Genomic DNA, 23,400 nt, shown 5'->3' on the forward strand with positions numbered 1-23,400 from the left:
AATTCTTTGTAGGGGGGGGGGGGGCAAAGTCAATCCTAGAGGAGGCAAATTTTTAATATATTGTGTCGCATTGGCAGATATAGCAGGGTACACAGAGGCACTTGACACCTCCCCCAAAAGAGATAAGTAACAGAAAAGGGATGATATCTTGAAACTGCAACGGACAAAAAAAGAACTTCGAGGAACATCAAATGGCATTTTTTCGATAATGACCTTTCCAGATTCACAAAGAATATAAAGTTTAACATAAATTGGCTAATAAGGACTGTATCTACTTGATATTTACAGGTTGATAATGTTAATAGACAATTAATGGGCCTCTCTGCAGAGCTGATTAAGGGAGCCCTTTATAAATCATGCTTCATAATGATTCCCTCTACTAGTTTCCAGTATGCAAGATTTTTCCGCACAAAGGAATCTAACGAGAATCCAACAACACCATTGTGTTGTGTTATGCAAGAAAATCGAATTAATTAAATAATAATGGTAACATATTATCTACACTTTGATGAATTGTGTAAAAATTTGTAATACATTTTTTTGTACTTGCTAAAAGATGGGTTCCTTAGTCCACCACTGACTATTTCCTTCAAAGGGGAGGCTCTTGCATCACTACAGACAATGTTTGGCTACTGGTTACGTTAACCATTTTGCAAAATATTGTGTGAATTGTATTATATTATACATGTTTTTACACCTGACAAACAAATAGGAATACCTTGATTGATCAATGCCTTCTTGGATTACAGTGTCATCATTAATATTTCATATTAAGTTTCATAGAAAGAAATTGTTTTAATACGACCCAAATAATTTTACGGGGTGCCATGGCATTCTCTTTAACATTTCTTTTTTTCATATAGATCGTTTGGCTCCCAGAGCCGACTCCCACCGCCCCATAGCTATGACTCTGAACTAGGACTATAAGAATAGCAGACATTGCGAGCGAAGCGAGCAAGAAAATTTTACGAAATGTAATTTTATTTGTATAAAATTTGAAATTGAGAGGGGAGCAAGTGCCTCTTGCAAGTGCCCTTGGCCGTCTCGAAGAAAAATCAAGGAACTCGTAAAAACTAATTCCATCATGAGTATCCAATTGTCCTGCTATTCTTAGATTCTCCTAGTCTTGTTTTTTTTTTTTACTTCAATGTTTGCTTCCCTAGAATGGACTTCCGTCCAAGGTCGGGAGGGTAGGGGGGGGGGACAATGCCCCCTGTCGCCTTGTGGTTGCGGCACTGTTTATGAGTGTCTCTTCATCAATTTCACGTCATCATTCATTGTTGCGATTAACTGTAAGTGGCAGAAAAGCAACGCTAAGTAACAAAAATCAAATATCCACTTCCTCTCTCTACCACATGAATCACTATTACCAAAAAGGGAATCCCCCCCCCAATCCTGATACGACATTATACTGAATCCCACACACCTTCATAAATCACTAAATCATTAAGTGTCTTTGTTATGTTGCTAGAGTAATTGTAAAGATTAGTGAGAATTCCAGGTGTTCTGTATTTTTCACAAAGGGGGGGGGGGCAAAGCAGGCTCTCATGGGGCAGTTGACCCCTGCCCCCCCTCTAGCTACAGGCCTGCATACACTTCCTTTGCTTCCTCTGAAAAGTTGAATAAAATTAAACATGTCATTATGTCAGTAAACCTACTAGATACAAAGAGAAAGACAATTTTTACTAAAGCTATATCTTTGCAAACTGACAATAACTTTAATTTAATTGGGTGCCAGTAATTTCACAGGGCACCACGACGTTAACGCTTTTTTATTTTTATCTGTTTTGCTTGTTCGGCACCCCATTTGTACTTAGCGCCCAGGCAAGCACCCCACGTGGACCCTCCCCCTTTTACAACTCTCTTTCTAATAGTATATAATTTCTCTTACAAAGGTAAGAACTCTTGGAGCCACAAAAATGGTCATCAACTATAGAAGTGAATGAATCACTTAGGTTCTTCATGAAATACTTGCCATTTTATATCGAATACTCGGTAAGTAAATTTTATATTGGTACTTTATGAATATCGGTTGGAAGAAATTATACCTACATATAGTGTCACTGATTTTCTACTCACCACTTTCGGTTTCTTTCTGTCTGGTTTTCATTTTCTCTATCTTCTTCGGCAATTTTGCAGTAAAGTGTCAGACATTGTTATACACTAAACAGAACGACAACACACGAACGGAGATGATATACTGAGACTGACCTAAGGCATTTGACTGTTCTTTTCTCTACCACTCCAAAATCATTCATCTCGCCAAGTTACAGAAAATAGTGTTGCTAACCATAGTAACAGAATTCACTACAAGGAGTCAAACCTGTATCTTTGAATTTCTTCCCTTACTTTTATCGTACATTTTTCACATGAAAGAATCGAAAGGAAAATGCAACAAAATGTAAATTCATTGACTCAGGGGTTGAATAATTGAATTTACGAATCTGTAACGTGTTTAAGAAATATATATAAGGTATTCAAACGCTGAACTATCAACACTGTGCGCGGAATGTGCTCCCTGGAAGGAGGGCGAGAGGTCAGTTTGATATTTTCCAGATGGCAGTGTCCCTTCCCTAGAGCTGACCGAAGCCTTGTCAAGGGAGCTAGTGTTTCCAGGAAATGACGATGCTGCACATTCCACCCTCCTTCCTTGACACTTTGGTTTTAGTTGATCGAAAGGTCCATTGGACTACGCTTCTTCAGCTACAAATGATTCCTTTCTGTGAATGTTGAAGTATTCTATTGTTGATATAAACATCCATATTTACACCCCCCCTGTAGGGGGGTGTTCCACTTTTCTCCTTGGGGGGGTGCTCACCAAAATTTGGGAGGGTGTTGGGGGGGTGTTAGGGGGGTGTGGATAAATCACTGCATTTACTACGGATGTTAAAGTTATTTTTTGTCGAGTGTGCGATAAAAAAGTTGGGTGCACTATGAAGTCTCAATTAGATCAACATGTTCGCACTTCACTTCATGTGAAAAACAAACAACTACGGAGTGAAAAGAAGCAAGTTTTACTAACCCAGATGCAAGAGGATTCTTCATTCAGTGTGTTTTACAAGGAAATGTGCGAAGCAATGATTGCAGCAAACATCCCTTGGTATAAAATTCAAGTACCGAAGTTCCGGGATTTTCTGGAAAAATATTGTGGCCGTAAACTTCCTGACTAGTCAACCCTTCGAAAGCGATATCTTCCACATTCCTACAAAGAAACTTTAGAATCAATTAGGGCAGAAGTAGGCAGTTCCTATGTGTGGATTTCCATCGATGAAACAACTGATGCTTTGGGACGGTATGTAAGTAATTTCATTGTTGGAACGCTAATTGCTGATTCTCCATCTACACCACATCTCATTGCATGCAAAGTTCTAGAGCATACTAATCATTCCACCATAGCACGATTTGTGAATGGCAGTCTTAAATTGTTGTATCCGGATGGCGTACAAGAAGAGAGAATTCTTCTCATGTTCACAGACAGTGCGTCATACATGTTAAAAGCTGCTACGGCACTTAGAGTGTTTTATCCTAACTTGATCCACTTTACTTGCTTGGCACATGCTCTCCAACGCATTGCTGAGGAGGTGAGAGGCAATTTCCCGGAAGTCAACCAACTTATTTCTTCCACGAGAAAGGTGTTTCTGAAGGCACCACAACGTGTGCAAGTTTACAAGGAACAATTGCCAGGTGTACCACTTCCTCCGGAACCTATTCTTACTAGATGGGGCACTTGGATCCGGGCAAGTAAGTTTTACAACGAACATTTTGAAGAAGTGAAATCTGTGCTTGACTCATTTTCGGCGGACTCAGCTGTATCGGTACGCACTGCTCAAAATCTCTTCAAGGACACCAAACTTGCTTGCGATATGGCATACATAAACAGCAATTTTGGTTCGATTGATACAAGCATAAAAAAACTTGAAACTGTTGGGCTTCCTCTCCTGGAAGCCATGGATATATATGAGGATGCAAGAAAGAAACTGTCTGCTGTTGGAGGAGATGTGGGAGAGAAAGCTCGAAGAAAATTTGACGCAGTGACTGAAAGAAACCCAGGTTACGTCAGCTTATTTACAGTGAGCCGCATTCTCAATGGTGAAACAGTTAACCCTCCCAATGATATTTCTCCCGACCACATTCACCTCCTGAACTACCCTCCGGTTACTTCTTGTGACGTGGAGAGAAGTTTCTCTGCGTACAAGAACATATTATCTGATCGGCGACAAACATTTACTTCTGAACATTTGGAAATGTACCTGGTAACGTATTGTAAGTTAAATAATTAAATACAGTGCCTGCCCCAAGATCAAAGGTAACCTGAATTTTTGTAAGTGCTTTTTGAGTGAAAAATTTGGGCAACGAAAATTTACTACTGAACATTTTGAATGGTACCTGGTGACATTGTATATTAAATATTGAATATATTCAAATTGTGGTTAATATTTTTGCTCTATAAGAACATAAAAAATACTTAATGTAAGCATTGTAATATTGTAACTTCAATTTTTGTAAGTCTTTTTGAAATAAACATATCCCTTTGTGAGGAAAAAATGTAACAAAAATAGGAAGTAACGTTTGGAATAAATATTTATAGTACATATTTCATTATGAATTTACATATTTTTTATGTATTTCAGACATTTTTATTACATATTTATGTACATATTTTAGGGGTTGATATTACATAAAAATCCGGGCTTTAGACTAATTACATACAAATCTGGGCTCTAGTTATAAGGTACATTGGTGGTTGACTGTTGTATAACCCCAATATGCTTTTTGTTTTGCTGTTATGCAGATGTATGATCTATGATGTGCATTATAACCATGTTTATGTTATCAATAAAGAGAAAAATCAGTGTAGCTTAATGTTGCAAGTTGTAGTGTGGTGAATCTCCCATGTGGCTTACTTAAGAGTGTTTTTCTTCTGTGTGTGTTTTTCCCCCCTTAACATCAAAATTATAGTACCTTGTCTGCTATTCATATTAACATTTAAATCTGTAGGCCTATTGCTTTTAAATGGGGCCTCCCCGATGGTGCAGTGGTAGCGTCGTCGTCTTGTAATCAAGGGGTCCCGGGTTTGACACATAGTGGTTCAGTTCCTTCTTTAGACTGTAGGTCCAGTCCCGATTAGCCTTACTGTGCATAAAGTAGACTTAAAACACCAAATCAATCAATCAATATATTGCTTTTACAAGCACTTACACACTTCTATACGAAGAAACAGTTTTCAATTATTAGTAGATTTGAGAACTGGATACAGGTTGCCTTGATTTCAGTTTCTGTATGAAAACTTCATACATAATTCCTTGCTGATTGGTCATTGACATTTGCAACACAGATAGTGTTTTGTTCAGTTTTGAGAACAGAGTATACTTACTTGCCCATTGTTGTATTCGGCTTGCAGGCAATATTTACAACTGGTCATAAACAATGGTAATTGCTTTCCCAAATGTTGAAATATTCCGATGTGTGAAAATTTGTGATCATTCGTGAATACTTCCATGTTTAAACAATATTCACCTTGGTCACTGACATTTGCTACACAGAAGTTATTTAGGTTTTCTGGGTCTGAGCTTTTCAACACAATCATGAATATTGTTCTCCTCAGAATATTTCGATTATAAAATATGTATTCATGAAAAATGCTTAGAAAACCAAAATATCAAATTCCATGAGAACCTCTTGCAGCCAACTATAATTGAAGCCAGCAGTCTGTGCCCCAGCAGTTGAAAGCCACTGCTGTAGCTGTAGAAATAAAACTAAGGATATATCTTAATAAACTTTCAAGTTTTTAATTTTTGTTTCATTATATTTTTTAAGCTGGACACCCTGTCCACAGGATTTTTTCCAGGGAGGGGCAAGCAAGGTAATTTTTTCGAGGAGGCATATTTTTTCCCATAATAGTGATGCCCAATTAGAAAACCACTGCTTCAGTCTGAAATTATCATGTTCCTTCAACACCCTTATAATAATTTACAGTGACTGAAATGAAATTATGTGTAAAATATAAACTTTTTAGGAGAACCTTCATTTCCAGGGGAGGAAGGCATGCCTGTATGTGAACATAATGAAAACCTGAGCTTAATTACAGAGTTGTATTAAACTCTGCGTAAGTTGTACCATTGCTTCTAATAATACTTGATCTGATGCAGTCCCTTCACACCAAGTCTAAACGTCAAGATGTTTAGATTTTCTGCTAATAGTATGCACAATATTATGATAATATTTACATTGTGCATGAAAGTACATGAGGCATCGTTTGTTTTTTCAGCTGTGAAAGTAGTGAAAATAAAAATGGCATCTGAAACCAATTGGTCTGAAAAGCTGGATGGTATGCCTGATGTTGATATTGATGCTGAAGGAAAATTCAAGTATATTCAAATAAAAGTTCGTGTTCCACGGGGTAAACCAGAAGATAGCAAGATAATTGTAAGAGGATATAGGTGGGCAGCTTATCATGGTGAGTACCAGTTTTATATTTGTAGCGGCGAATAAACGGTCTGAAATGCTGTAGCAGATTCAGTAGAATTTGCAAATTATGTGAATTGTTAGATCCAGAATAATTGTTTTCCAGCTGATGGTTTTGTAACATGCAATGTGGTAGAATAGCACTTCTGTAGGATATGTTGTTGTTGATTTAGTTTATTTTACTTCGCGTTTTGTGCCTCTTGGCTAATTTGCGAAGATGGGGATGAGTGATGAAATGATGAAATTGATGAATGGACATTCACAAACAACCAAGCCCGACCGGGATTCGAACCCGGGACCCTTGGCGTCGCAGCGCGATGTGCTAACCACTCGGCCACAGGGTCGGGCATCTGTAGGATATACTTAGGCTCAATTGAAATACTACAAGAATAGTAATATTATGGATTTTTTTTTTTTGCATTCTGATATAAATTATGTATAACAAAATAATGCAATTTTTTCATATTCAATTATCTCTGTAAATAACATTCTACATACAAGTGGCCACCTCAAGGGAGCTTTCAAACTGATAAGAAAAGTGTGTTGCTTGGAAGTGACTCTCAATAATGAATGGAACCAAGCTTTCGAACAGAAGAAAGATGATAAGCTAAACTTGTCGATCTCGTTTGTATGGAGTGGGCCATTTTCACAATGGTGTTCATCGTGTCACCTCAGTCTGTCCGTGCATGTGCTGTGAATGCTTGCCTACAGACTGATCCCCCCAGCCCCCTACCCCATCTCCTGTCGCTTGTCACTTTGGTCTGAAAGCTCCTCGATAGCAAATATATTCATGCAGTGTGCTTGGAAATTTCACCATGTCTCATTGCAATGGAACAGGATCAGTTATTAGTTATTTCAATTTCATCAGATTTTTTCACAAGTGTGTGTCACGTTTGCTGGAAAATACATTTTATTTATTTATAAGTAGGGTGCTGATTTTTGCCTATTTGCCTTTTTTATTCCTTTGTAATAAAACGTAGGCTTTAATGTGTAAAGTTCGTTTCATGGTGTTTCTAGTCTGAAAACACATTTTTATAGTGTGTATATAAATGCCTATTTTGAGGGTTAGTGCCTATTTTGCTTAATCATGCCTAAAAATGTCTATTCTCCCATTTTTGCTTACTTCAGCATTTTTAAGCCTTTATTTATGTTGACTGAAATCTGATATTCACCAGATTTGAGAATCTCAAATTTCAAGGGATGTCAGATCTTTAAAAATACCAAATGTCATTTTATCTGGGTAAGCAAACTGGACAACCTGTTGGTGACTCATACACAGTATATAATGTGTGTGTGTGTGTAACACATGTGTGAATGTGTAGGTATGTAGCATTACTTTATATCCAAATTTTTAAAATGTCTTCATATCATAGGAAGTTGTGAAATTGATATATGTACGCATGTGTTCAGATTCTTACCTAGTAATTTCTGTGTCCGGGGCAAAAATATATATTTTAGAGCTCCCACCACATGTTAGAGAAAAATATAATTTTCTTAACTTGCACTTTTGTTTAATTTTTGCGTGCAAATAACAACTCTGGGCTGGTACGGCATCCATAAAGTATGAATTTTGCATCTAAGATCTTCATTCCCTGAAGATGAGAGTGACGTTAGCTCTCGAAAGCTCGGAAGCCTTTCCGGAAATCACCTGGCTGGTTACTCGAGAAAACCTTTTCAATATTCGCCTCCAGGAAAGCTTCAAGAATTATTTCTTATCTCTCGTTTCTTGACTCTAACAATCTCATGTTTCTTAGTTGCAGCAAAGAGGACTTATTAATGCACATTCAGAATTATTTATTCTCTGTATATTGAATAATTGACAGTGCATTACTATTCCGTATGTCGAGTAAAGAATACACAGAGTTAGTTATACATACAACACTTCAGAACAATTGTTTTGTAGTAATAATAACCACAAATTTGATGTGACAAAGAAATGGGCTTACTGCAAGCAAAGTGAGCAAGAACATTTTTAGAATTATTTATTTGCAAACTGAAAGTACATACTATTAATTAATAATACTTACAATGCTTTATTAACAATACTTTCATTTTACATGTCTCGTGACATTCACCCTTTACAAACGTTTTTAAATATTTTTTGCTCCTTCGGTGGTCTGCCCTAACTATAGCTCTTTTTGGTTTTGAGTGAGTGCTCCAATTTCTGCAGACGATTCACAGATTGACATTTACAAAACTCTTGGTAAATTTTAGAGCATCACGTATATTCCTGGTATTGCATTTGAACAAAATCAGTCAAGGTGGTTTAACAGAGTGACTACCAAAATGACAAATCCAAAATTCTTGACTTTTTGTGGACCTTTTTTCTTTTTTCTTAACCTTAATTTATTCCTTAATTTAACCTTAATTTATTAATTAAGTGTGGGGTGTTACCGCCACACCCCCTATATGCCTTCATAGCGTGGTGCTAAGCACAGAGGAACACTTTACCTTTTTTTTTTTAACTTTTTTAAATTTATTTCACCACTACTTAGGTAAAGCTGAAATTAGCAGTTAAGGAAATAAATATTTATTTAATGAAAACCCCCTACCAAAAGACTATTTAAGATATTAGAAAATTGAAGCTGCAGTGGCGTATGCTGGGTTCAAAACCTGGGCTATCTCATCATATCATAGCATTCGAATGGACAGATATTTGCGGAGGTATCTCTTTTTCGTACATTTATATATTTGTTCGTATATTGAAGTGATGTGACATTGTGATTATAAATATACACTTCACAAATAATTATGAAAATGCACATTTAATCATTAAGAGAAAAAATAAGGAAAGTACGTATTTCATGCTTATAAAAAATAAGGGCCCATATTGTGACATATTTATGCAGATCTACTTGTGAAAATAAAATATAACACATAATATATAATAAACTTGTTACCTTCAAAAATTCATTTCAATAGTAACTCCATTCTACTCTTCTCCTGGGTAAATTTAAATGTCACACTTTCATAAAATGTTTCATCGGACCACTGTTTTATTTTCAGAACACTTTTCTTGATAGATAGAACAGCTGTGTTGTCAATAGATCCTTAATTATGTCACTCATTTTAGTTCACTAAACAACACAGCACAACACAACACAAAAATATAATTCACGTACGAACTGACCACAAGGAAACAAACTTCCTTCAACATTCCCGGATGCAATTTCCAATCAAACTACCCTACTTGCCTCTGCCCTCTGTCAATCGGTTATTTTTAGATGCAGTCATAAACCAGTTCCGGTCAGCTAACAAATCTCCCGAACTTCTAGTCAACATTGTAATGCAGGTACTCTGGTTCTTTCAGAGGTCAACGCTCTCTTGTCGTGCTCGTTTGCAAGTGTTTGGAAAGCGATGTCCTTGGCCCGGAGGGAAGTTTCTGTCATCAGCAACCATTTTCCCCTTTCCTGTAATAGTTTCACTCCAAAACCCCGCCCTTGTAGGGAAGATGCCACGCTGGGAATAATGAGTCCGCAACACTGACTATCATAGCAAGAAGACTGCCAAGCTCAATGCACGCAGCTCCCTGCGGATAGCGGGCAAGATAGCCAACAACTCCCAGTGTAACAACTTCTAAGAAATAAGTGTGCCAACTCCTGAAATGCCATCATCATCTCATTGAAATGAACAATTTATGCACACTTTGTGATAGATTTTTTTTTCTTCTCTTCTGAGTCTGGGCTTCGCAGATAGCCTACATAGCCTGGAATATACGCCTCTGTGAAGCTGTATCTATTAATGTATCCTGGACTGCATTTGGATGAGTAGCGAGGCTCTGGCAGAAACTCAAGCATGTATAATTTTATGTGGAACTTGTGTTGGTCATCCCTATATATATTTGCAGGGTATCTACCAGTCTGGAAAAGTCAGGGAATTTTATTTTTCCTGGAAAAGTCAGGAAAATTTACTATTTTTCTGGAAAAAATTGTATTTTTGTAGACCTTGCACAATAGAGATTGTTTAAAAATTTGGATGTTGGCTGCAGCAGGTGGTATTCATTCAATGACAAAGCATACCTTACACCTGGAACTTGTAGTTTCTATCTCCATGTTAAACAAAGATCTCTATCCATAACAAATGCTGTCTGATGCCATACCTTAGCTTATCAGTAGGTTTGGACTCTGCAAATTGTTTTTATATAAGATTTTGATTACTTTGAAATCTTTCTTAATTTACAGTTGTATGGTCATTTTAACTTTTATTTATATAACAATTGGAATTGAAATGTTTCACAATTAGAGAAGTTATAGGATTCTCACACACCAGAGAACTGAAAAATTTCATGGAATCTGAAGCAAAATATACAAAGCTCAGGTAAAATCTTATGATTGATGAATGAGTCCCAAAGAAGCACAACTGAGGGACTTTAAATGCTTCTGTCTGCTCATAACCCAGGCTGTTGTAGCAAGGATCACATATCTATTAGCTTGTCTGTTTCTCATTTTAAATATGTTTCCAGGGCTGGTAATCAACTGCATTGCAATATTCAAAACTATATTGGAATTTTAAAATAGCTGCAAATTAGCTAGAAAATCCTTTGTCATACAATACTGGTGCAAAACTTAAAATTTGGTATAATTCCCAGGATAATTAGATTCCATGAAAACATTGCTGTGCATTTGGGGAGATCCTGCATATAGTGTGTGGTATTGGTGAAGAAATTCCAACTGATATTTCAGTACAGGTACAGCAGCGGCAGTATTGGCTTAACCCTAATTGTTATCTGTAGTTAGTCTAGAGCAGAGATCGCCAAACTCCCAAGCCATGGAACTACTTTCCACATTTGAAAATACATAGCAAAGTACATGGAATAAATAAAAATATTAGAAATAGTTTCTTGGTTCAGAATTTTAAGATGTAATGAAATTATTCTTTAATAGATGGATGGGGCAGTAAAGATGTGCCACATTAAACTCTAATTGCAGGATCTCTGGAAAACTTTTAGATCTTCTCATTTACTAACTTCTGATATAATTATAGATAATTTTAGGTTGATGTCTTGTCTCCCGGAGCCTGGTAGGTATATTAAATCAATTCATGTTATTTTGATTCATCATTGCACGAAAATTTGTTCTTATGCCTCTGGTTGTTATTGAGATACCAATATTTGAAGGACTCGGGTGTAAAACATGGTAAGTGACATTTTGATCATTTTTTAGTTACAAAGTAAAATGTCCCATTCTTAAATTTTCAAGTGAAATTGCCATGTCATGCAATTTGCATTGGATTTAGTGAAGCTTTCTGAAATTGGTAAATACAACTTAAAACAATTTATCCACGGTAAAGGTTCTAACTTTTTTTCTCAATGAACTCAGAAATGACCAAAATGTCACTTACCATGCTTTACACCCGAGCCTTTCATTGATACAGTAAGACAAATGAATGTAACTGGCACATAAGATTCTCCTTTTCAACTTTGCTTAAAATGTTTTTTTTTATTGGTGCATGAGTAATCTTCAATGTCAAGATTTAGTTGTTTCATTTTGTCAAGATTCCACCTGTCATTTGAGTAGAATCTACATAAAGACATAACTTTGCAAAAATGTCTCTCTCCAGCATCTGTTTTGGATGAAAAAGTAGGTGAAGACCAAGTTAATGTGGCATTACAAGTCCTAGTTGAAAAGCGCCATTTTTCTGGCCCTGACGTGCGGTGATGTCGACAGTTGGGGTAGCAATCAGTGGCGTGCCCAAGGGAGGTTGGTGTGGGTCATAATCTCCCTCCCCCCCTTTAGGGCCCAGTATTCCTAAAAATAGAACATCAAAGAAAGGAAAGGATTGCAAAATGAGGAAGGACTACTGAAAAGAAGCACATGTTAATCCCACCCACTTTCGAAAATCCAAAACATGTTGATTTGACTATTAAGCCAGAGATCCCGGGTTCGAACCCCGACCTGGGAATGGGTGTTATTTGTGTTTGTCCCTTCATCAATTTTATCGTACCATCTTGACGATTAGCCAAAAGTGTAGAAAAACCGAAGTAAAACAAACCAAATCAAACAATCAATCAATGATTTGATTTATGCTACTTAGCATCGCTGTCACATTTGGTTAATCGCGAAGATGGTACAATACAATTAATGAAGATACAAACACAAAAAAAAAAAACACCCATGCCGAGGTCGGGGTTCGAACCCGGAACTCCTGGTGTCATAGCGTGCAGTGATAACCACTCCCCCACGGTTGGTTGATTTGGTGTTTAAGTCCACTTTATGTACATAAAAGCTAATCGGGACTGAGCCCACAATTTAAAGTGGGATCCAAACCACTATGTGCGTCCACCTGGTACCGATCCGGGGCAACTTGCACTCCCCCACGGAGGTCGGCCGACAACAAAGATGAGTGGAAATGTGTAATTATTCGGATACTTGGGTATCGGTAAAGCAAACTGCGTATTTACTCAGTGGTACGTAAATTTCAATTGGATTTTTGAAACACCATATTTGCGTATGATTAACGTTTTTCCAAAAAAAATTGCATTGCTTGATTTCCCTAATTTCTTCATCTCACGATCTCGTTACTGAAGGATCCGGGTTCGAGCCCTGGCCTGTGCATGAGTGTTCCTTTGTAACAACTTTTCATCCATTTAATTTAATCAACGTTCACCGTCATGGCAGAATTTATGTAAAGTGATGGAATAGAAACGCTAAAGAAAGGAGGGAAAATACAAATAATTTCCTCCCAGTGCATTTGCAGGGCACTGTGAAATCAGGAGTCCAGAGTTCTCTGTTTATGATTGTCCCTCGTGACTTCCATAAGCTCATTAGCTACTTATCGCGATTAAATCTATACAGCTAGAAAAAGTGATGGAAGGTGGCAAAAATTAAATATATTAGAGGGGATGAACAGGTAACAAAACACACTTTTTTGTAGTTTCTTCAAAAATATTCATTTGGCTTTTTTAGTTCTAGGATACATTTTTCATTCCAAATTATTTCATTATTCACTGTAGAGTACAACACATAGGAACAAGAATGCGCGCTCGTCACAGGTTTGAATCCCGGCCTGAATTGTTCTTTGTGAGGTCCCTTCATCAATTTCATTATATCATCACTCATCCTCATTTTCGCGATAACCAAATGTGGCAGAAAGGTGAAGTAAAATAAACCAAACCAACAACAACAATTAGTTTTCTTGCCCAAATTAATACATCCGTATTTATGACTGTTTAGCTTACCCATTTTTTATTGGAGGCCAAATTATTAGTATATTTAAATAAAACACTACTAAAACGAGAGCGAGAGAGAAAGCGTGAGCAAATATTTGTTATTTAATCATTATATATTCCATATTTGAAAAAGAAAAGAAACCATAACATTTTTGTCTGCACATAATACAAGTACGTTCCCATTCATATACAAATAAAACTACATCCCATATTATACATACATATTGTACAACGTTTAAAAGGTTGTGTAAATACAGAGAACTTAAGTACTGCAGAAAATTTCCCCCTGAGTTCTTTAGAGGATTTACAAAGGAATCTAAGGGAAACCTATCCCCTATCTGTCCTATAGGAGATAGACTGGAGGACCTGAAAGCACGGGCTTTCAACCATGGGAGCGGGTAGCGAGGCGGCAAGGGAGGTACAGGCAAAAAATCTTCCCTTTCGCTTCGGGCAGTTGTCTATACCTGGATCTGGTAAGGCAGAAGAAGAGCCAGCTAGGGCATTCAGCCTTGCTAGCTGATCACATAGAGGGACGAGAAGCGCGTGGAAAGAAATGTTGAATATGAACTGAGGCTTCAAGATAATAAATATTTTGATTTGAAAATAATTAGAGACGTGAGATTGATTGATCTATCTCTGCTAGACTAGCTACTCCTCAGTGCACGTCACTGGATATAAAACTGTTCTATACTGACTTATGACAGTGTGATTGCAAGAATGAAAAATTTTGACATTGCTGTTGATCCGCTGGATCTGATGTAGATGACAGTTCTTGAAGACTGTAACAACAGTGCCTTTATACTGTTTGTCAAGAAGATTTTAATGCTTTCACATGGAAATGCTTCTGTTGAGTGCAGTTTCTCTGTAAATAAGCAATGCCTTGTGGATAATCTTGATGAGGACTCACTTATTGGCCAACGATGTATACATGATGTAATTGTAACTTATGGAGAGGTTGAAAAAGTCCCTATAACAAAATCTGTAATCCATGCAGCAAGGAATGCAGATGGATAGAAGCAGTGAAAAGGAAGCATGATGCAACTGAAACTCAGAAGACTCATTTAGAAGAGAGGAAAATAAGTATGGCAGAACTGAAAGAACTGAGTACAAAGAAAGCTAAAATCGTCAAGAGATCTGCAAAGGAAATCCAAGAAGTTGGTGAAAAGGTCAATGTATTACAGAAGAAAATAGTGTAGTTGTGTTTTTTCGAGTAATGAGTTTTTTTTAAACTTTTACATGTTAATGAACACCAATTCTATGTTAGAAAAACATTTCAAGTATTCAAATTGTGCATTTATTTTAAAGGAAGAAAACTATTGCACAAAATTACATTCAGTTTATAAACATATATATAATTTCTTATGACTAGTGAATTGTTATGGAAATAAACTCCAAAAAATTGGTAAAACAATTATTTTATAATGTGTGGGTGGATCAGATGGCTAAAAGGGGTGAAGGGAGGCCAATAATTTCACATAATGTGATAATGAAAGCTTGCCAGTATATTGGTAAATTCCCATAAATATACAGGTACAAGAGGATAAAGTATGCTTTGTGCTGAAAAGATTAATCTGATGTACACTTCTGTTCACAAAAAGTGACACACTCGTTTGAGTTGAAGTCCAGCAGTTTGTTAATTTATACCACAGCAAAATGAATTGTTTCTGCTTCTTGGTTGCAGAGAACGAACAGCTGGATTGACAGGTTCACGTGACTACGTCACTGGTGCTTACCTTACTCGAACACGGCGAATACTTGACCTTGGAAGTCTAAAGCAGCTCCCGCGAAAGCCAACAGAGAAGAGGAAGCCTTTATTCAGATAGTTCGTAACAATGAAACAAACATTCCATGGAATGTAATGTCAAATTTACTTAAAAACCAATTCATATGATAAGTTACCCCAGACGTTACCTGCGTAGTGTAATGTGAATGGAAACAACATATTTGTCCCTTTCATCTCTCTATACTGCAATGGTTGTATTGCTATTAATATTATATTGCAGTCCGGATTCAGCTGTTTCGCTTAAATTGCACCTCGAAAGCAGAAGTATGCAGAAATACGGAGTGTCCGAAAAGTCACGCAACCCGGTGTTTACGACCGTATAACGGAATAGCGAAACGGAATGAGAAGAAACGCTTTCTGCCAAGAGAATGCCCTGTATATTGGGAAAATTTAGAGAGACAAACATATGTAAGAACATGCATGTTTTAATAACAAATAAGCAAAGTGTTGCCAAAGGCGGAAAAAAAATATTTGCAAATCGTGTGTATTGATGCACAGAACCCATTGAGGTAAATTATCGCAACATTTCACAATACCAACGAACAATTTGGATGGCCATCTAATGAATTTGACAGAAAAAGAACTTTGACGAAGTTTCAAAAACATTGCAGACGGGAATAAATGGGCTGTTCCAAAAATCGATGTTTTCACAATATTACGAGGGACACTGGCAACACTGTTGCTGTCACGTGTCACTAACAGATGTGTTTTACCTCAGGCTATCACACTAAGGTACTTTTAACGACAAAGGAGAAAGTTGGTTATTCTCGAACATATGCAATAAATTACATACACCTTGCAACCCTGAAATGTGGGTACAGAAGAACATGTATCAATTGTTATGTGTTCTGTGCCTTAAGTGGTTGCTGTTTGTCGCGAACGGCATTCCAGATTGTGTCTACTTATGCTGACATCGTGTGTGTGTTTTCAAAATGCCATATTCTACACAGAAAAGAGTGTTTATTGTTGATGAATATATCCGAACATCGTCATATTCTCGCATAAGAGATGCATTTAGGGATACCCACATTTCAGGGTTGCAAGGTGTATGTAATTTATTGCATATGTTCGAGAATAACCAACTTTCTCCTTTGTCGTTAAAAGTGCCTTAGTGTGATAGCCTGAGGTAAAACACATCTGTTAGTGACACGTGACACCAACAGTGTTGCCAGTGTCCCTCGTAATATTGTGAAAACATCGATTTTTGGAACAGCCCATTTATTCCCGTCTGCAATGTTTTTGAAACTTCGTCAAAGTTCTTTTTCTGTCAAATTCATTAGATGGCCATCCAAATTGTTCGTTGGTATTGTGAAATGTTGCGATAATTTACCTCAATGGGTTCTGTGCATCAATACACACGATTTGCAAATATTTTTTTTCCGCCTTTGGCAACACTTTGCTTATTTGTTATTAAAACATGCATGTTCTTACATATGTTTGTCTCTCTAAATTTTCCCAATATACAGGGCATTCTCTTGGCAGAAAGCGTTTCTTCTCATTCCGTTTTGCTATTCCGTTATACGGTCGTAAACACCGGGTTGCGTGACTTTTCGGACACTCTGTATAATAAGTATAATATAAGAAGAATAATTCAACCAGCTAATTATCTAAAATACATATTTTACAGTTCTATTCTAAATGCCATATGAGTAATTGTAGTTACTGATTAATTCTGTTTGTTTCTGATAATAACATCTTCAATCTGCGCATGTCTTGACATTACAATTTGGACCAGGCTTTCTTTCTTTCCCATCTGAAAATTACTCTTAAGGTGCGAGCATTCATCGAGTGGGTCTCTTGTAAATATCTAAATATCTATCTATGTATAAAACGAGGAGAGTGACATGTGAATGATGGAACATCTTAAAATACATCTGCTGATGTTCCTCACAACTTATTCCACTTAATTTCTGTGGTTTTCTTTTTCAGAATATTAACGGTGTGTTTTATCACACAACCATTTTCAATTTTAGCACTTGTTTTAAGTATCGAGGCTTAGCAGCAACTAAAAAAGCTCAATTTCAAGTAGTCTCGAGTAGCAGTCACGTTCTCTGAATGAGTAGTAGTTTCATACATATTTTCTTCTTGGCACGCAAACAATAACAAAGTTTCAGGCTGCAATTGGTGTGACGAGAATAAAATACATTATGTAGCACCCATTCGGTAAGAAAAATATTTTGGAGACACGCGGACTCGAACCTAGGATTTCAGCTTACAAAGCTGGCCTTTAACCGACAAGCCACAGTGAAGAAACCAAGCTATTCGAGTAATTTATCCATAAGATTGTATCTTTTCCTGTCCAGCTCGAAATTTTGATGTCGTTTCTCGCTAATTACATTAATTTGAAAGCAATACGCTTCATCAGATAGGGTTCATATGCTGTACACATTGCTGACAAAATACAAGTGAAGCTTGTGCATGAAAATTAATGAAGACTGGGAAATCGTGCTTTTGTGGAAGATTAGTGTTTGCAACCCTAAATGATAACTGTTCTCTAGTTTCTGTCAATATAGCGGATTCTGCTATGTGACGAATCTCATTAACCAACGGCACATATATATATTTTTTTTATTTTAAACTATTTATTTCAAAATGAAGAGTCATTATTCTGGAATGTACGGAGACATTCATTCATTCGGTAAGAATTTTACGAGAGTCACAATTCTATTTTTGTGCTTCATTACGAAACCAATGTGCACGTGTAAAACAAGTAAAGCCCGACAATTTTTATTTTACAAAAATTCCATATACTGTTAAAAGTTAAATGAGAGGACAACCATTGACTTATTTTTAATAGCCTGGATGACTGATGTGCCCTCCTGAGTGTGACATAAATTCTTCTTTCTTTAGGATTTCTATTATTTTTCCCATCTCTTATTCATTTCCAACTTTGCGATTCTGTTTGCCAAAGTGTATGGGGAAGGAGTTCATTTATTCTTCAAGCCTTCTCCTGGACTAGGATAACACTATTTCCGAAAGATTTTTTCTTGCATCATTTTCAGGAATTGCAACAGCACTATTTCTATCTCGCTTGTTCTTATTGCATTTTTTCCTTTTCGTTATTTAGTATTGCTTTTCTTCCATTTTCGGCTACTCGCGATGATGAAGAGAGACTCAAAAAGAACACCCATGCTCAGGCCAAAATCGAACCCGGGGCCCTCGCATTCTAACGATTTGTGATAACCACTTCATCATGAACATACAAAACGCGTTCTTTTTAAAATAAATTTCAGGAATATTTCACATTTACATTACTTTGATTGTAGACGTGGAAATTCCAGTTAATTAATATTTACGCTGCACTCTTTCCGTTAGTCCTTTTCTTTGAGTCTGAGAGAGACGAAATTCCCTGCATATGCATACATTGATTGATAGTAAGCAACACTGCTACTTTCCGAACACTTACTTTGGCTGTACTTCCGACCACGAAGCTGGACTTCAACTCAAACGAGTGTGCCACTTTTTGTGAACAGAAGTGTACTACAATTTACGGTTTTAAACTTGAGTGTGACTAAGTGTGAATTTTCATTTAAGTGCTCTGATTTTCTTACGTATATCACCTTTGACTGGGTGCCAAAACTTTTGGCTTGGGGCAAGGACAGTTATTTTTTTCTTGGTAGATAAGGGATAGCATTAAGAGACCATACTGTTGATGCAAAATGTAGGGGACAATCTCCCCCACACACACCCCTAATCGCTGATACTGTACATACATGTTCATGTACATTAATTGCTCTAATGAGCTGGTCTGAAAAATTTTTGTTCTTGGTGTGGAAAACCTGGAAAAGTCAGGGAATTTTGTTTTCACAAAATAGTAGACACCTTGATTTGTCATTGTTCCTTCATCAATCTTATTTTACCACCACTTATCCTCATCTTCGTGATTAGCCAAAAGGGGCAGAAAAGTGAAGTCAAAACAACTAATTCAATCAATCAGTCATTGTGATAGCAAAAATTATTGACAATTAGTATAATTTCTTGACTATTTATTGAGTTCTTGATCTACTTGTTGATTTCTTTACTTTTCATGACTGTTAGACATCCTGTTTAACATTATAACCTACTGCAACAAGACTGGAAAATACACTTGGTGCTGTGTACTACACCTTTTTGTAGTTTCTTCAATAATATTCATTTGGCTTCTTATATTTCAAGTACTGAGTGAATGTGAGGTTCTAAGGAATTCAGGGTCCCACAAAATTTGTTGTGAACCACGTGTCTCTTTTCCCTCATAAGAAAACTAAATCGCATATGCAGATACTTGAATGGTACTGCTACATAAGACTAAGACTGACTTTAGAGCAAGAAAAAATAAAACTACAAAAGTCAGTTGTTATTTTAAGTAGCTTTTCTGCCACTTTTGACTAATCGTGATGCAAGGATGAGTGATGATGTGATGGAATTGACGAAAGCACACTTACAAAGAACACCCATGTCCAGACCTGGATTCTTAACCTGGTTATTTTAGAAGTTATTGTTTTCAAACCTTTACAAGTTGTCTGTGTATCCACAGTCATCTTACAAATATTGTTATGAATGAGAACTTTTTATTTCTTCAGTTGTTAAAATTATTTAATGTTTTGGTATATTACACATACAAGAATACAATATAATTAATTTAAATTGTTCATCAAATTATAAGCAAATTCAATAATTTATGCCGCGGTGGCTCAGTCGGTAACGCGTCTGACTACCATGCTAAAGGTCCCGGGTTCGATCCCCGGCCGGTTCAAATCCGGGAACTTTTCTAACGATGCAAGCGGCCCCGGCGCCCACCCAGCGTCGAATAACATGAGTACCTGGGGGAAACCCTGGGGGGTAAAGGCAGTCAGGGGCGTGATGCTGATCATATCACCCCCACTCACGACCGGATCAAGAAAGTGTGGGGCGTTACCCCCACACCCCCTATACGCCTTCATGGCGTGGTGCTATGCACAGGGGAGCACTTTACCTTTATTATGAAAGTTCTTTCTTATAACATACACGGTGCTTGAATGTACTGAAAAGTTATTGAAAATGTGAAGTTCATCCAGGGATAAAACCTGGGTCTTTGGTTTTCATGCTAATTCTTTACAACTCATCTATCAAGCCAACTTAAGCTTGACCCCAAATTGCACATTACATATGCTATGTATTCCAAGTATTCTGCAACATCAACTTGCCTCTGGGGTACCTTTGGACATGGAACAATGATTGCCATCTTTGTGCAGAACGGTTCTGCTTTAAGGTTACAGGGTGGCTACTCACCGGCAATTCCTTGAATTCTGGGAATTATGGGTGAATTATTGGCTCCGGGAATTATGCGTGAATTCTACTTGAATTTTTCTCCGTAGACGTGTAAAATTACAACTTTTTAAATCCAAAACCTATTCACATTTTATGCAAATAAAAATTATTTTCTTAAAATTTTCTTGCTTGCTTCGCTCGCAATTCCTGCTTTTCCTACTCTTGTCAAGTTTATAACCATAGGTAGGGGGCGGCGGAGTCAGCCCTGGATACCGAACTATCTAAATGGTAAAATTGATTGATTGATTTGTGGTTTAAAGTCCACTTTATGGGCAGAAAGGCTAATCAGGACTGGACCTACAGTTTAAAGTGGGATCCGAACTACTGTGCCATGTGTTGAAAAAAAATAATTGAAATAGTTTGTTCAAACACAAATGCTCTAGCAACAACTTCTACCCCCTTTTTGCATAATTTACGAGGATGATAACGTCTTTGATACTACTACTGCTACTACTACTACTACTAATAATAATAACAACAATAATTTTGGTCCCGGCAGGCATGGATGTTTGTGACTGTCCATTCATCAATTTCATCTTATTACTCATCCCCATCTTCGCAAATTAGCCAAACGTGGCACAAGAAGCAAAGTAAAATAAAATAAATCAATAATAATAATGTTATAATAACATTATTATTAACACTATTATTATTATTAGTACGTTTATCCTGATAAAAATTCATGGTTGCGCCTCTGATTGTAAATAGAAACTCAGCACCTTAAATTAAATATTTTAATTATATTACGTATACAGTTTATTTGAATTATAATTTTTGGATGTTGGAATCACATAGACCCTTTATATTATTAAGATATTGTGTGTGGATGTTGAGAGGCGGTAATATGTAAGGTTGAAATAGAAAAAACATCTACTTGAACTTTTGGAAAGTTCTCCTTGAAAACCAGGAATTATATTTGAATTTTATCATGGTCCTAGAGTAGTCACCCTGGGTTAGTGTGGTACACATTACCCACATAGCTTCACATGGAAGTGCCCTATTGCCTTGTGGCATACACGAATATCTGGTAACATTGGCATGCTTCACAATTCACCACGTTTCTTATTTTTCCATACATTTATTCTCTCATTATTTATGTGTACAAATTCTTAAATTGTCCACATATATATTCTGTTCCTTCGAGTACATATACCTAGAGGATCCCACAACAATTTTAATTTTAGGTTATTTCATATTTTCTCACATAAAATTTACACCAAGCACATTTTTGTGTGTTGTAGACATTTAAGTGAAACTTTCCACTCTGGTATAACAGCTTAATTGGGAAATGAGATGAAATCAAGGTTGGCCTAATTTGTCACTGAAATTTCTACACTATACATCTCCTGTGTGTTCCAGATCATAAGGGACGGACCCCATGTTCGATTCATGCTGGAGGCACATAGTTTTTTTTGGATCCCACTTTTGACTGTAGGTCCAACCCCCGATTAACCTGTCTGTGTATAAATTAGAGTTAAAACAAAAACTCAAAACCTGAATCATGAGGTAATTTAGAGCTCTACACCAGGAGAAACGAGGTACCATTGATGTCGTCAGTGTTTCAAAGCCACCAGATTTCATTACAGTAACACACTAGGTGAAACAGCAAAAGCGAAGAATAAGGTGAAATCAGAGCTGGGTTGATAGTTTAGTTGGTAGAGAAATGGCATGGTATGCACGAGACCCAGGTTTACGTCCTGGTCAAGCCTGTTTTGTTTTTTTTCTACATAAGATGGGAAGACTGAAAGAAAATTAACAAGGATAGTGAACATTGAATTGATCTTGCCCATGGTAGGACAGATGGAAGGCTTTAGGATGCTGTGATAATAAACCTGATAGTGAGTGGTTGCTATTGAAGAAATGACAAAGTTCTGTTCCAAAGTACTTAACATTGTATGCTTTATTCAACATTTTATTAAAATACATATACTGTATATACAAATAATAAACATTTTATTTGGTTTATACAATTTTCTACAAAAGTTGACAATGGTGGACTAGTTTCTCATTATATCATTTAACATTGTGATTACATCAACATTCTTCCATAAAAATAACATGAATAGATTTTTATTGAAAGAATATCTCCACTTAACTATGTTTTTAGCACATAGAAATATCATATTTGATAAGCTGTATCACTTCTTTTTCCCTTGTTAAAACTATTTAAACTTCTTAAAATTTGAGTGTTTTGTGTAAAAGAAGTACACTTTTCTTACAATGAATAAAACATATGTATATTGAAAATTAATATTTTGTTTGGATTCTTGACTTGACTTAATTCCTTTTGCTTCATCAGGAGCATAGGGCTTCAGTGAAAAGCCTCCATTTGGCTCTGTGACGTGCCAACTCCTTGACCTCTAATAAGCATATATTAATCAAATGCAAAAATATTGATGCCTAGTCATTGAATGAAGTTCAACGTATGAGTGATTCATGATACAGTTTGATACCAGGGAATGACGAACCTTGTAAAGCAATAATTATATATAGAGAAATAAAATATATAAATACATGAGAGATTATTTCTCATTCAGTTCACTTGTAGTCTTATTTCAGCAGTTGGTGACTTTATATGTACTATTTTTTTTAATCTCTGAAATCATTGACAGAACAGAAACACATAAAACACTTGAAAATTGATTTCAGCTCAAAATAGATAAAAGTATTTTATATATTTCACATATTTATATTTCAG

The 23,400-nt window shown here is 36.5% G+C and overlaps 1 protein-coding gene across 1 annotated transcript in view; it reads left to right on the forward strand.

Moving 5' to 3' along the window:
- Positions 1-23,400, forward strand: part of LOC145991001 (14 kDa phosphohistidine phosphatase-like) — a 665,202-nt gene that overhangs the window by 19,448 nt on the left and 622,354 nt on the right. Inside the window, exon 2 of the mRNA XM_083126652.1 lies at positions 6,269-6,457. Coding sequence (XP_082982778.1) covers positions 6,292-6,457 — 166 coding nt within the window. The 5' untranslated portion in view covers positions 6,269-6,291. The remainder of the gene's footprint in view (positions 1-6,268; positions 6,458-23,400) is intronic.

The sequence above is a fragment of the Lepisma saccharinum genome, chromosome 8 (genome assembly GCF_977018435.1).
Source record: "Lepisma saccharinum chromosome 8, izLepSacc3.1, whole genome shotgun sequence".
In the NCBI taxonomy this organism is placed as follows: Eukaryota; Metazoa; Arthropoda; class Insecta; order Zygentoma; family Lepismatidae; genus Lepisma; species Lepisma saccharinum.